Source organism: Penicillium citrinum, assembly GCF_028827155.1.
Source record: "Penicillium citrinum strain IBT 23319 chromosome Unknown utg000007l:1.0-2040159.0:1.0-2041076.0, whole genome shotgun sequence".
In the NCBI taxonomy this organism is placed as follows: Eukaryota; Fungi; Ascomycota; class Eurotiomycetes; order Eurotiales; family Aspergillaceae; genus Penicillium; species Penicillium citrinum.
In genome coordinates, this window is record NW_026622692.1 from 1541093 (window position 1) to 1555169 (window position 14077).

Here is a 14077-nt window from a genome sequence, read left to right on the forward strand (position 1 = left end):
ATGAGCCACGCACACCGATTCACCAAGAGAACGCCATTCCTTCCATACAATTGTTAATCACAAGACCGAAAAGAAGTATAATAAAGCGGGAGTGACATTCATATATGACAGGATGGAGGAAAGGATGGATGAGAAGACATTATACAGGAAGAGTAAGTTATGCAATCATGCCAGCTGATCACCAGCTACCCAAATTGAAAGCAAATGCATGAGAACAGAGTGGTATAGATAGAATGAGGGGGGCGTAAATCCGGGACGTGTGGTGGGTATCTAGACATGATGGAGTTTTACCACTCGAAGTGGTTGAGGGTACTAAGAGAGTACAGGGGAAAGCGTATGATGTGTCTTTTTTTTCTTCATCTCTCTCTCTCACCGATCCTCGGCATGTTCCCCATCATCGATGACCATTGACACATCCTTGACCGGATGTAATAACATAGGTGGTAAGCACATGCGACCCTCGCCAGCTAATTCTTGTTGCTCGCCACCGTCATTATCGACGCGTAGTCCAAGCCAGCGGCGCCAAATATTCGGCGAGAAACCGGCTGAGTAGAACCAAGTTGTGCCTTTGAAATTGTGCTCGCGGTCACCAAAGATAGATGTACGGGCTCCGCCGGAAGCACCGTTTCGTCCGGCATTAAATACAGACTCTAGGTAGCGTGTGGGCCATCGACGGTCAATGTAGACAGCGTGTGGGACGTAGACAGCCTTGAATCCGTGGTGAAGAGCCGTTGTTGCAGGCCACATCTCCGAGAACATGCTGTGGCGCTTCAGACTGCACTCGCGGTGCATGGTAGTCAGAAGCTTGCGCGAGATACGAGACGCAGTGATAATTGCAGTGCGACGCGGGGGCATGCCGTTCTCCTTGTTATAACCTGTGACGTCGTCTCGGAGCAGCCAAGTGGTACCCTCTGGATCATACAGCGGGTTGAAAACGATAAGATCGGCATCTTCACCAACACCCCAAGTATACTGGTCCTTCTCCATGGTGGTTGGCGGGATTCCCTCGCCTTCGACCTCGAAGATATCACGCTCGTCAGGACGTTCTGGTCCCCAGACAGACTTGTCTCCTTGCTGATGAGTCAAGATACTACCGGGGCTCTCGTTCCCGTCTGCCCCTGGCTTTTTCGCGCTCCAAATGTTATTAGGACTGTTCGTACCGCTCTCTGTTTGAACGCGAACCGTGTGACGGAAGTCGTCCCAAGAGCCATGAACAGAGGGAACGTAGAAGCGGGCATTTCGCTCCCAAAGACCCTTGCGAGGCTGCTGCTTAGCCCATTCGGCGACCTTGTCAAATAGGTGGTACCAGTGACCCGTGTAGCGAGCATCCATCTCCCAATTCCAGAAGTAATCGTATTCGGGATGCTGGAAGGCAAAGTACTGCATAGGCATATAAGTACTGCGGTAAACACCATGGATGGGTAATCCGCGAGTCAATGTTTCTTCTAGACCAGGGTACATCAAGGCCATCTGCTGCTCCGACCAGAGTGTTCCCATGCCACGGAACTCTTCAGGCAGAGCATTATCCAGCACACGCTGATACGTCTCGTCATCCGACCAGATTTGGAGATTAGCATCCTTAACATGGATGAGGAAATGAATCGTATACTCGCCACCCGAAATGAGCGATAACTCTGAGATCACTGATCGCAGATACATGATGTCCTCGGGAGTGTATCTGAAATCGTGCCACGTTCGGATGACGACCGCAGTCCTCTGTAGACGATCCGAACCAACCTTAGGCTTTGTCTTCGAGGTATCCTCGGCAGGGGGATGTTTACATTGGGGACACCCACAGGCATCGAAACGAATTTGTTCAGTCGGGGTTCTGGCAATTCATTGAAGCGATGACGGTTTGCAGCATGGCACCGCTGCTGCGCATCAGCCCAATCCACCTCACGATAGTCCACTGGGGGTATATCCTCCCAAATGCGCTCGGCGTCATCGCGATGACCTTCAAGGCCAGCACCAATACCACCTTTCTTAACCCCGTATCCCAAACCATAAGGACCAAGACGACCAAATCGATCAAAGCACATATCATCCCGGATCCCCAACATCGTGTTTGATCCCATGACTGGATCCGGGAAGCCCTCTGGTACACCGGGATAAGACTGAATGAGAGGCACGCGGACCTTACCATCCTTGTCCAAGAAGCATTCGCGCTTCTCACCAAACTTACTGATGTAATCGGCAGAGGCGTAGTCGGGGTAAGGATTGAAGACCGAACTCGACATTGTTGGCTTTAGATCTCTCGCGCTCAGACGATTCTCTTCATTGCCCGCGTTGTCATTGTCCGTAGCTTCTTCTCGCGGGGGTAGAGGCATTCCATCCGCGCCATCACCAGGATATTCGGGCACATTGTCCTTTCGTGAAACCAATTTCGACAAACCGCCCTGATAACGATTAAGCATTGGGAAACTTTCCCATTGTGGTGGTTTGTTGGTATTGGCCTTGGGCAGCTCAATTTTCACCGGCGACACGGAGGAAGATATGGTGAAGCGGAATAGGGTACAGATGAAAAGTACGAGAGCTGCAAAGAGAGCAAAGCAGAGCCATCGCATGATTCTCTGAGGGACACGAAACCCCACGCCGGCTTGGGCGCGACGTAGACCGGCACCACCCATCATAGCTGGATAAGAAGATGAGGAGTGTTCGGGGCCTTCGCTGTCATCACTTTCGGATTCGCTTGCGGAGTCATCACTGCGACGATGGTGACGGTATGGATGTCGACCTATGGGTTGCTTCTCGACATCGGAATCGTGAGCTCGCGCGTTATAAGGCGAGGGTTTGTTGTAGGCGGTGGAAGATCTCCTTGCCTGGACGGTCATGTTGCCAGGGAAGTCGTCAACATGGACAGAGGAGGGGGAGGAATAGATCGGAGGAGTATTCAACGACGCATTGAAAGAAGCAAGAGCCAAATCTCAAAATAGAAACGGGAACTAGCGGGATGAAAAGGGGGGGATGTTCTTGAGAGGCACGCGATGAAAGTGGGAGATCGTCGGCCTGGCAATGGAGGCGGACCTTTTTTTGCCGCGGAGTCTAGACTGGCAGAGTAGAGTAGAGCAGTAGAACAGAACTCTCTGGGGTTTAAAGTAAAAAAGTGAGAGAGAATTGGGGTAGAAATGAAATACTAGGGAAAAGAAGAAGAAAAAAGAGAGGGAAAAAAGAAGAAGTGCATTGTTTAGACTGGAATATCAATCACACAAACATTCAACAGGCTCGGCGCATACGCCAAGCCCACAGGGGGAAAATGGGAGGATTACGCACTCGCATGCTAAAATGGGTTGCATGGGTTGCAGATGATTTACTGGTTAGGTGTTCCGTGAGAGGATACTGGTGATTGTAGTACTAGAATAGATCTACTAATTGGATACTGAGTAAGGGTCATGTCTAGAAGAATGCTCAACCCAAGTGCTGGTATACTGAGATCATACCGATACTGAACATGCAATCAAAAGGAGATAAACCAGCAATTTTGACGTGGCGCCAGAGAGAAAAGAACAAATGAGGCTAATAGCATAGCGAAGAGAAATAGAGCCCTGGCGAGCCAAACACAAACACCTTGCTCCTGAGGATGGCCATGCCATGCCGGTGAGGGAATTCTTTTTCATCGCCGGGATATTTGGCCTCGCAGAAGAACATTGGAAGAAACTCCCGCCATAATCATCATTCCATCATTTGCAGATTTCCCGTGGTATTTCTCTTGCTCTGCTACGTACACAATCCTCCCCATCACAATTTCGTATTATACGCGTTTAATCGCGGTTCGTTTTCCGGAGAGTGTCGGCGAGCCACTCCAGACCCTCGTAGAGACCATCACCAGTGGTGGCGCAGGTGGATTGGATGAACTGGAGATTGTCAGTGGTGAACAAAATAGGCAAAGTGGTGACATTAAAACAGAGGAAATACTCACCCAAGCACGGCGGGTCAGGCTCTGAAGACCAAGCTGCTGGGTGATCTCAGCAGGGCTCATGGCATTCTAAGAAGAAAATCGTAAATTAGTATTCATTTTAATCGCATATGCCTTTTGAGCATTTGATATTGGAACAAGGGGGGGGAAATTCTTACAGGCAAATCTTGCTTGTTGGCAAAGACCAGAAGAAGGGCATCCCGAAGCTCGTCCTCGTTCAACATGCGCTGCAACTCCTCACGGGCCTCGACAATACGGTCACGATCGTTGCTATCAACCACGAAGATGATACCCTGGGTGTTCTGGAAGTAGTGGCGCCACAGGGGACGAATCTTATCCTGACCTCCGACATCCCACACGGTAAATTGAATGTTCTTGTACTCGACAGTCTCCACGTTGAAGCCTGTAATTGTCCAATGTCAGCATTCCATCATTCATGAATATCCGTTTAATTTGTTGATTCGTGGGTTTGTTTGTGTGAAGTGTGGGTGTGTTGGGCGGTTTGGTGTTGTTTTGCGCGGTCGCGGGTGGCCGCAAGGTTTCGCCGCAGGGACTCGAGACAACCCGTTTGTAGCGGTGGCGAGTCGTTGACACATGGAGAGAAATGGGAAATCGAAAATGGAAGGTAGAGAGAAAAGCGAACTGACCGATTGTAGGGATGGTGGTAACAATTTCACCGAGCTTAAGCTTGTAGAGAATAGTGGTCTTTCCGGCAGCGTCCAGACCGACCATCAGGATACGCATCTCCTTGCGACCCCATAGTCTATCGAACAACTTTGAGAAGGTGATACCCATATCGGCGGAGTGTCTCGAAGCCTTTAAAAAGTGGAAGAAGTGGATATCGAAGTTAGAATTTGAGTGGAAATGAATAGTCAATCAAATGCGAGAGACTAAAAGGAGAAAGGCGGAGGAGGGGTGTGGTAGGAAATGGAAGTGGGAAAGGAAAACGTGTTGTGTCGGGGATTTTAGGGTTTAGGGGGGGGAGGTGGGAGGTGGGCAAGGGATGATAATATGATATGATCAAGTGTAGACACAAAGTGTATCTTGAAGGAGACGGGGAAGATATTAAAAAAGCAAAGACATACCGAGTGAAATGAGTGGTAAGTGGTGAGGGAAGGAGAAGGAGAAGGGAGGAGGATTAAGCTGGACTGGACTGGACTGGAACTGGAGTTGATGGGGAAGAAGGCAAAGGCGGTTTTTTGTTTGTTACGAAAGGCGGTGGTGGGCGTAGTCTCCGGTCCAGGGGTTCTTTAGTATCTTTAGTATTTATTATTATCTATTTGCACTTTTTGACTTTGATACAAGTGGTTATATCTGAATCATCATTCTTCTACTTTTACATATATGTGGTTTCTTTGCTTATGATATTATGAACCTGGTTGATACTGCTCTTCTGGACAAAGAGGACACGGTGTGCCCCCGTATTCGAATTACCGGAGGCGAAGGGGGCCCTCGTCGACCAGAGAAACCAGACAAGACCCAGATCTGGACACTTGGTTGGCCCCGCTGATAGGCTCACTTGGGATTATCAGCCCCAGTGAGTGCCGAGAGGGTGAGCAAAAAAGGCGCCATCTTCGGTGGGACAGCTGGCGTGGATACTATGACCATATGGCATATGACACTAGCCAGGTACTGACTACATACTGTACATACAGACTACGTTGACCACTCCGTATAGTAGATTCCATCTCCACGATGATCGTCATTATACAACGGTCCACGGTGCATATTTTTTTGTCACTCTCTCCGGGACTGACCCATCATTCGTGCTCGTGAATTGCGAAAAAACGTCTTGATCAAAGACCGATAGATCGTCTTGCCTTCAACCGTATCGCTGGCCAGCCCAAACACCGTCAATACAATCACAGACAAAAAGAGAATCACCCCAAATGCCGCCCAGTATTGCGTCTTGGTGTATCCGCCTTTCACACCTTCCAGCTCCGTTGAGAAATAGGCTGTCATAAGGCTGACCGGGAGGAATAATATGGTGGCCTTGGCTAAGAGAATCGTGATTCGTGTCAATTTCTCAACGGCTTGGGAGTCTTTCAGAGCAATCAGGTTGAAATTCTATATCATCCACAAAAGAAGTGGTCAGTATCAGGCAAGGGAAACCAGATTAGGGACGGAGGGTGTAACACTCAGTCCGCACGTACCAAAAAGGTCAACGATTCTTTTTCGCTGAGACATGTCTCAATCTCGCTCAGGCAGTATAGATTAATGCGATCCGCCAATCGCTCAAATCGAGCCACCGCGGCCGAACTTAACAGTATCCCGACAGGCTTGTCATTCGTGTTGACCAAGCTCGTACTGCTCATCGTACTCTCGTGTCGCGTGTCCGCAAGTTCCACCTCCTCAAAGGCTGCTCCCAACGGGAAATTCAGCGGGGAGCGAGTCGGACGAGCCTCTTCGCGAAGGAGTCGCTGCCGTTGGAGCATGCGCTTCATAATCAGTTCGTAACTTTGATACAGGCGCTTCAACACGCCGAGTCGACGACCTAGCCAGTGCAGTTCGTTCACGAGATCTACCACAGGTCGGTCAAGCATTGATCCCCGCTATAAGAATACATGAGCGACTTAGCCCACGCCAACAATCCCAATCAGGAATGAAAAGAAGCGACACTCACTAATTCTTCCAAAGCGACCCCATACTGGTGCTCTCGCTTTGCGACTAATGCGAAACTTGACATCCAGTCATCAAATATATAATAGAAGAGGAGGCTCGGCCCGTCATCCTGCTTGATATTCGACTGGTCCGGTCCCACGTCATTGAAATGTCGTACTCGGATGGTGATGAGCGAGTCAGTTTCGGTCTTGCTCTGGTGTAATCGAGAAACACCAGCGAAGATGTTATCAATATTCCGGCGGACAATCGCGAGGATCTCTAATTGGTTTGCCTCTAGTCTGCCATTCTGTTGGGGAAATGGATTCTCCTGCATTGAGATCACAGTTCCTACGACATCGGTTAAAGAAGATCCGATACCAAACTGATAAACATTCCACACTCACCATCGTCACACAGAATCAACCAGCACCAGAGCCGTCGACCTTCAGGAAGATCTTTCCCATTATCCACTTCCTCTCGAGGTAAACCGGACGCTGCATATAGGGTATTATAGCCAATACACGTATCTTCACAATTGTCAGTCATTCAAGCTGATCAATAGTCCTACGACGTTTATCACATAAATGACATGGTCCCACTCACATCGAGGTCCATAATCCACCGATGAGAAATGCCAGATCTGGTCAGTAACCTGCGCAAAGGTGAATTTCCCAGGGCTGAAGCCACCTCGAGAAAGACCACCGTCCCTCTCGTCCTTTTCGAGGCTCTCTTTGGCATGGAATGCCGTTTCCAGATCGCCTCCTTGGGGTCTGTCAAACTCGCGCGAGCGAGATTCTCGTTTCTGTAAGTTCGGCCGCCCTCCGGCGCGTACTTGCGGAACAGGTTCAGTGCACATCAAGCCTTGTAGTCGTTCCGAAACTCCATATTGAGTTGTGATTGTCTTGACAAGCTCTTTTTGTTTCTCAGGCGCCCAGATATTTCTGTTCATTATTAGTGTAATACACTCCACTACGTTATTGTTGCAGTCTACTCACATCCATCTCGTGCCAAAACATTTCGCTCGCTAAATAATCCCAATTCATATAAGTAGTCTTTTCTCGATACTCGCGTTGTAATAGAAGCATACCGGCTTTCTCAACAATAATTTCAAATCCTCCCCCTCCAAATTCGTTGCGCAAAATGCATCCTCATCTCCGAAATCCAGCACAAAATTTATCGTACTCGGCTCGCGAAGCTTCCTTCTTAATTCGTGAAAATGAACCTCATCGTCAATATCCTTGAATCGATTTCCCAGCGAGCCGTGGCGGTTAGTAAACCCAGCATAGTATTCCTGGGCACTGGAATGATCCCGTGCATGGATATTTTCTGTCATCGCGATCTGCCAGGTTTCATCAGAGTGACTCTGTAAAATTTCGACAGTTCTTTTCAGCGTACTCCGATGTCTTGTGGCTGTAACTCGTGTTTGTTGTCAGGTGGGTTTTTAGCGGATCAACAAAGCGGGGAACCAAAAGAGACCTCTGCGAAATATCAAGGACAGCAAATTTGTGATAGTGCAAGATAGAAAGCAAGAAGAGAGAGAGCGGGGAAATATATGGCAAAGACTCAGGATTATCAGCGACGTATCAATTATAATATACGAGGAGATCTAGGCATATTCGAATCTGTTAGGTTGCCTACGCCGAAAAGGGGCAAGTGACCGGTCAAGTCTGACTTGCTGGGGTCACACTTTAAGCGCCGGGGCATCACCTGCGCCTCAGTGAACATTTACTGGATCGTTTCCGTTGCTTGAATCGAAAGCTTGACGTGTGCTGTCACCGGGTTACTCAACTTTATATTAAGCCGGGTTTGAGTGAACAGTCAGGTGGAATGGTGACGACTCTGATTGACGATCGATTCATCATGTTTGATCTCGCGACTCCTGATGTAAGACCATTACGCGTAGAATTAGATTTGGATCTCCTGGATCTTAATTTTTAGCACTTTGGCGCCGTTTTGACTGCCATAGTCAAATAATTTTACTTAGAGGTATCTGGGCAAGGTTGGTCTTTCGGTGATACGTTCGCCAAAAGCGAGTATAAATATGACCTGTCATTCATACCAGTGGTAGTGGTGACTTACCAGACCCCCGAGCTACCTCTTAATCTCAAAAATATCATAGATATAGATATAGATATAGATATAGATATAGATATATAGTCCCCATCGATCTCCTCAATAGTTATTAACAAGATGAGTGGTATAGTGACTCATTTGTATGAGGCTCAATGGGAAGTATACAATATGACATAATCTTGACACCAATATAATAAGGCAACAATATGCTTCCCCTTCCATCCGCCAAACGGTGCCGTGTTGCATCCGAATCATGAAATCAAATATTCCCACCTTTCTCGAGGACTCAGAGGCCTGAAGCATGACTCATTATGGTGGGAACAAGAGCGGGTAAATCATCGCGTCCAGCAGCATCCTGTACCGAGTGCCAACGACGCAAACAGAAAGTAAGATACCGCAAATCGCTTTCATGTCTGTTTAATTCGAAGCTAACTTCTTAACAAGTGCAATCGTCAATGGCCATGCAACCATTGCCAAGCGAGAAATATACCCCATCTGTGTAAATTGACGCGGGTCGATTCAAGCAAGGGTGCTGTTGCTTCAAAGGGAGCTTCCAGGTAAGCTTTGCGGGGAAGTAGACGAGTGTGAGTGGGATAAAGGTAGTTGACAAGAACCACCGACAGAAAGTCATCTCTCTCATCCAGAGATGGGGGCCGGATACCTCCAGATAATGTGAAGTTGGAGAGTACTGAGAGTACAGTCGAGCAATTGCCCTCCCTCGCTACGAAAGATGAGCTTCGAAACCTTGGCTATATGCCCAATGGTCATGACTTGCTTTTTGGGAAGCCTGTTCCAACAGTAAGGATATCATCAAATATACGCTGTATGTATTCATTAACCTTTACTAGAATGGACTTGTATCGGCATCAAAGCAAGCCCCAGATACAATGTCATCGGAATTGAAGAATGCTATACGACTCTTACCTCCGAAGCCATACACAGGTTCGTTCAAACGCGACTTCAGCTGGAACATTGCTTATAATTGTAGATATCTTGGTACAACATTATATTGAAGTCACAAACTTTACTTACTATGCTTTATATCCACCTGTATTTTCTCATGACTATGCAAATTGGTGGTCAGATCGAACAAGTGGAAAGCCGCTCACCCCAGCACTGACATGTCTTCTCATTCGTGTTTGTGCCTGCTCATTACAATACCTGAGCCCTGATATTCGAACAAAGCTTGAAACAGAGCTGGGAGAACCCGTTCAAAGCTTATCGGAAAGCTATCATCATGCTGCGAAACAGCTAAGTAACACGATCGCTCCTGGAAAGGGAGGACTAGCACAGATCCAGCAACTATTTTTGACCTCTGCTTGGTTCAAATCAGAGTCTTTATTCGTCGAATCATGGCATGCTCTCAGCTCTTGTATTCACGAAGCCCAGGAGCTGGGTATGCATAAAAAGCACCAGCGGCCTGGGTTATCTGAATTTGAAATAGAGATGAGAAGACGGCTTTGGTGCCTATTATATGTATGGGACTGGTAAGCTCTCTCTAATCTTGCAGCTCTCTAAGTCTTGGATCAAACTAATCATAATACAAGGCAAATGTCTCTGCTGCTGTCTCGACCTCTCGTCATCAACCAAAGTTCTTGCGCCTACGAACTACCGAATATGCAACTGGAAATCACAGATCCCGCAAATGGACCACCATCTCCAGTGTCCCATATTGCTTCCCAATGCGAGCTAGGCCAAATGATTACACGAGCCCCAGCAACAATTCGCGGAACAAGTGATGACTTTGAAGCCGACTCTATAAAAGCAAATATAGAAGCTTGGATGAAATCCTTGCCACGCGCATATCAGGAAAATAATCCAGATACTCGGTGGGACGAAGACCACATATATGTACCCCTTCAACGTCGCCAAATGCATGCTATAGGATATATGACTATGTTGCTACCATTCAAGGGGTTTCTCGCCAAAACATTTGACTCCCAATCATCCAGCACAGACAGAGCTCGACGAAGCTCCGCTATTGAAATTGCCCTCCACTTGATGGAAGTTTCACATCGACTTTTCGATCAGGTTTTTCCTATCAATGCAAAATTCCACTTAGTCACGTTTTTGATATTTGATACAGCAGCATTTCTGTGCTCCGCTGTAATCCACGATAAGGATAACAGCCTTCCACGGCGAGACAGCGTCTTCCAAGCGATTCATCTCGCGTGCTCACTTTTGGCTCAACTCGCGCAAGTTACCAAAACAGGGGCTATCTGTCATCCTGTCCTTGAGAAGCTTGCCAGAAGTCTGTCATCGAGAACCGCGACCGCGATGAATGGTGACATGCCAAACGCTGCCTTGGGAAATTTTGGCAATTCTTCCGACTCGGAGACTCTTCTTTATAACGATACTATCTCACCGGAGTCGATGCCCTCTTCATTAGAATTTATGCCTGCCAATGAAATGTTCCTGTCCAATCCAGCCAGTCTGGATCTTCCTTCTAATGGAATGGAAACACTACCTATTATGGGCGTTGGTGATTTTTCCGGCTTGGACGTTGGTCAATTTGATGAGATCTGGGACTGGCAAAATTTGGATTTGACTTTACTGTCCCATACAAAGTAGGCATCTTGAGTACAACCCAAAAACAGAAATAAAGAAACCAATTTTGATGACTCATCGCAATAGAACGTTGCAATTTCAGTGTTTATCGGCTCAGTAGTATAGTGAAAACAAAATCCTGGCTATTAGATATCATTATCGTAAACTCCGTATCGTATCCCATTGAGTTCTCCGATGTGCGGAAAGACGGGTACACATAGGTCTTAGTAGAGTGCTGCTGCGTACTTGAAGCTTGGTGATCAGTATCACACCATTCAATCTCCATGCTAGTAACTGTACTCGAAGTAGCATGATGTAATTGAGGTGTTGACTTGTGACGCGAGAATTTACTAGGTGTCTTCCAAATCTCCGATTTTGCTCTTTTGGGGTTTGATTTATCTATTAATTGCCTGAAAGAGGGATCTAGATCTCGGAGAGCAGGTCACAAATTAGAAGCCTAATTGCAGCATTCTTGATGCATGTAGTGCATTGTTTAAATTTCGTGAGATATTTTATAACCCTTCTATAAATAGTACAAAAGGGCATATATTGATCAGTTGCAGGAGACGACCTCGTGAAATACAAGGGTATATACGAGAACGGAATAGTTGACTAGGGGACAGTCAGCCCTGTGGCTATGTCATTGAAACGACCACTTGGAAGTGGCCGTTTGTGAGTCACGACCAAAATTTTCCTTTTCTTCCCTTTTAAACTCCAGCTGAACTTTGCGAATCTTCCGAAGATCTCAGTCAAATGTTGTTTTTACATGTCAAACAGCCATAGTTCTCACCATTACAGGGATCAAATGGTTTCCCCGCATCCTCCATCGGGACTGATCGTTCCAATCCCTAGATCTATACAATCTCCAACAGATCTAGACGAAATAGTCCACCTGTACAAGGCTCTGCGATTGGAAGGCTTGTCAGTTGACCCTGCGTCATTTTCTTCTACCTTTGAGCGGGAATCTCAGTTCGACCACGAGACATGGCGATCGCGAGTTGTCAACCCAATAGGCAGAACATTTGTTGCCGTCGACTCCAATGCTCAAAAAACGACACAAATAGAGGGTAGTGAGGATAATAAATCTGCTATCCGACTACTTCTACAGAAACAATGGTTGGGCATTATTACAGTCCTTGGTCCTGTTCTCTTTTCGGAACAGAATGACAACACATCAACAACCCTGTCTCAAAAGCCAACGTTACATACTGCTTTTATCAAAAACAAGTGCTATGATATTCGTATGGATGCAGCCAACGCAGACTTTTATGGAGCTCACGCTGCATTTATGATTGTGGGGTTATTTGTTTTGCCCCAGGCTCGACGGAGGGGGTTGGCAGGTCGACTGATAGAAGCGTCCATGAAGTATGTTCGTGAGGAAGCTCAGAGAAGACAGGCGAATAAAGCGAGTATTGCTATTCAAGTTGCCCCAACCAATGCTCAGGCACAAAGCCTGTACGAAAGATTGGGTTTTCATGTGACTGATGAGGCCATAGTGCTAACTAGTCAGCGTGGAGGTGAAGAAGAAGTGGTGGGGCTGGAGAAGGAGATTCAGCTTGAGTCAGGGTCTTTCTATTGATAATATGATTTTTATTACACGACTCGTTTATCTATAGAAAGACCACCTATACTTGTACTGGATACACCGTGAGATAAATCTCGGTCGCCGCCCATTTTCTCAGGTTGTAGATATCAAGCCACGTGATTAGAATGATGAGTCATCTGGCTCGTTCTAGGGCACCGCTAGTCCCAACTAGGATTAGCGGCTCACCACACCCACAAGCGGAGAAATTCGCGGCTACATTTTCTTCTCTTCAAGACGTTCGACGCAGAGCCACACCATAAGAAAATTTCTTTTGGAAGACTGTCGCCATCATGTCGAAGATTACAGTCGGTATGCTTTGCCTCACGTCTATTATTTGTTGTTATTAGAACATTCACTAACTCCCTTCTAGCCGGAGTGCGCCAGAATGTCCAGCAGCTGCTGGAGTACTCTCTCAACGAGAAGAAGCGTAACTTCCTCGAGACCGTTGAGCTTCAGATCGGTCTGAAGAACTATGACCCCCAGCGTGACAAGCGTTTCTCTGGCACCATCAAGCTGCCCAACCTGCCCCGCCCCGGCATGAGCATCTGGTGCGTTATTCCTCGCTACCCGCCATCTATTCTTGTTGAACTACCGTTGGATCTGGTTGTGAATCGACGCTCACAGTGGTCGACGAGGATAATGGAGGAAGTCGCCAATATCTATGGACTGTATTCGCTAACATTGTGACCGACAGTATTCTTGGTGACCAGCACGATCTCGACCGTGCTAAGCACCACGGTATCGATGCCATGTCCGTTGACGACCTGAAGAAGCTGAACAAGAACAAGAAGCTCATCAAGAAGCTTGCTCGCAAGTACGATGCCTTCCTTGCTTCCGAGGCTCTGATCAAGCAGATTCCCCGTCTCCTGGGTCCCGGTCTGTCCAAGGGTAAGTTTCTGACACGATATTGGTCCGCATTTTTGAGCTCGAAGAACATATGCTAACTCTTTCCTACAGCTGGCAAGTTCCCCACCCCCGTCTCCCACGCTGAGGACCTCCAGAAGAAGGTCGACGATGTCAAGTCCACCATCAAGTTCCAGCTTAAGAAGGTTCTGTGCCTCGGTGTCGCCGTTGGCCACGTCAACCTGGCTGAGGATGAGCTTGTTGCCAACCTGATGCTCGCCATCAACTACCTCGTCTCCCTGCTTAAGAAGGGCTGGCAGAACGTTGGCAGCCTTGTCATCAAGGCTTCCATGTCTCCCCCCAAGCGTCTCTACTAGATTCTCTGTCGCTTTATTGCGCCGGTGTAATCTATGGAGTTGAAAAAAAATGGGTGTCATAGTTTAGTGACCACAAAAATATGAACTCACGATTTGGTCTCAAATATATTCCTACATGTGCAATCAATCTATATTCGT

At 47.4% G+C, this 14077-nt stretch overlaps 6 protein-coding genes across 6 annotated transcripts; 3 read left to right on the forward strand and 3 right to left on the reverse strand.

Moving 5' to 3' along the window:
* Nucleotides 1-369: 369 nt before the first annotated feature.
* Nucleotides 370-2831, reverse strand: N7469_008240 (DUF3405 domain-containing protein; the record flags this gene model as incomplete). Its single annotated transcript, XM_056647158.1, has 2 exons — nucleotides 370-1761; nucleotides 1782-2831. 2 exons carry the CDS (start codon nucleotides 2829-2831, stop codon nucleotides 370-372), a joined length of 2442 nt encoding a protein of 813 aa, XP_056498709.1.
* A 927-nt stretch (nucleotides 2832-3758) lies between these two features.
* arfA (putative ADP-ribosylation factor) lies at nucleotides 3759-4708 on the reverse strand (the record flags this gene model as incomplete). The annotated part of the gene is made up of 4 exons (XM_056647159.1): nucleotides 3759-3851; nucleotides 3917-3982; nucleotides 4072-4316; nucleotides 4561-4708. The coding sequence occupies 4 exons, from the start codon at nucleotides 4706-4708 to the stop codon at nucleotides 3759-3761; spliced, it is 552 nt and encodes a 183-aa protein (XP_056498710.1).
* A 942-nt stretch (nucleotides 4709-5650) lies between these two features.
* On the reverse strand, nucleotides 5651-7847 carry N7469_008242 (uncharacterized protein; the record flags this gene model as incomplete). Its single annotated transcript, XM_056647160.1, has 7 exons — nucleotides 5651-5980; nucleotides 6067-6465; nucleotides 6537-6862; nucleotides 6919-7041; nucleotides 7118-7455; nucleotides 7510-7538; nucleotides 7602-7847. The coding sequence occupies 7 exons, from the start codon at nucleotides 7845-7847 to the stop codon at nucleotides 5651-5653; spliced, it is 1791 nt and encodes a 596-aa protein (XP_056498711.1).
* A 1051-nt stretch (nucleotides 7848-8898) lies between these two features.
* N7469_008243 (uncharacterized protein) lies at nucleotides 8899-11158 on the forward strand (the record flags this gene model as incomplete). The annotated part of the gene is made up of 6 exons (XM_056647161.1): nucleotides 8899-8973; nucleotides 9032-9144; nucleotides 9232-9385; nucleotides 9436-9529; nucleotides 9576-10074; nucleotides 10135-11158. The coding sequence occupies 6 exons, from the start codon at nucleotides 8899-8901 to the stop codon at nucleotides 11156-11158; spliced, it is 1959 nt and encodes a 652-aa protein (XP_056498712.1).
* Nucleotides 11159-11939: 781 nt separating this feature from the next.
* On the forward strand, nucleotides 11940-12713 carry N7469_008244 (GNAT family N-acetyltransferase; the record flags this gene model as incomplete). Its single annotated transcript, XM_056647162.1, has 1 exon — nucleotides 11940-12713. The coding sequence occupies one exon, from the start codon at nucleotides 11940-11942 to the stop codon at nucleotides 12711-12713; it is 774 nt and encodes a 257-aa protein (XP_056498713.1).
* A 296-nt stretch (nucleotides 12714-13009) lies between these two features.
* N7469_008245 (60S ribosomal protein uL1) lies at nucleotides 13010-13939 on the forward strand (the record flags this gene model as incomplete). The annotated part of the gene is made up of 4 exons (XM_056647163.1): nucleotides 13010-13028; nucleotides 13090-13267; nucleotides 13414-13607; nucleotides 13677-13939. 4 exons carry the CDS (start codon nucleotides 13010-13012, stop codon nucleotides 13937-13939), a joined length of 654 nt encoding a protein of 217 aa, XP_056498714.1.
* Nucleotides 13940-14077: the final 138 nt, after the last annotated feature.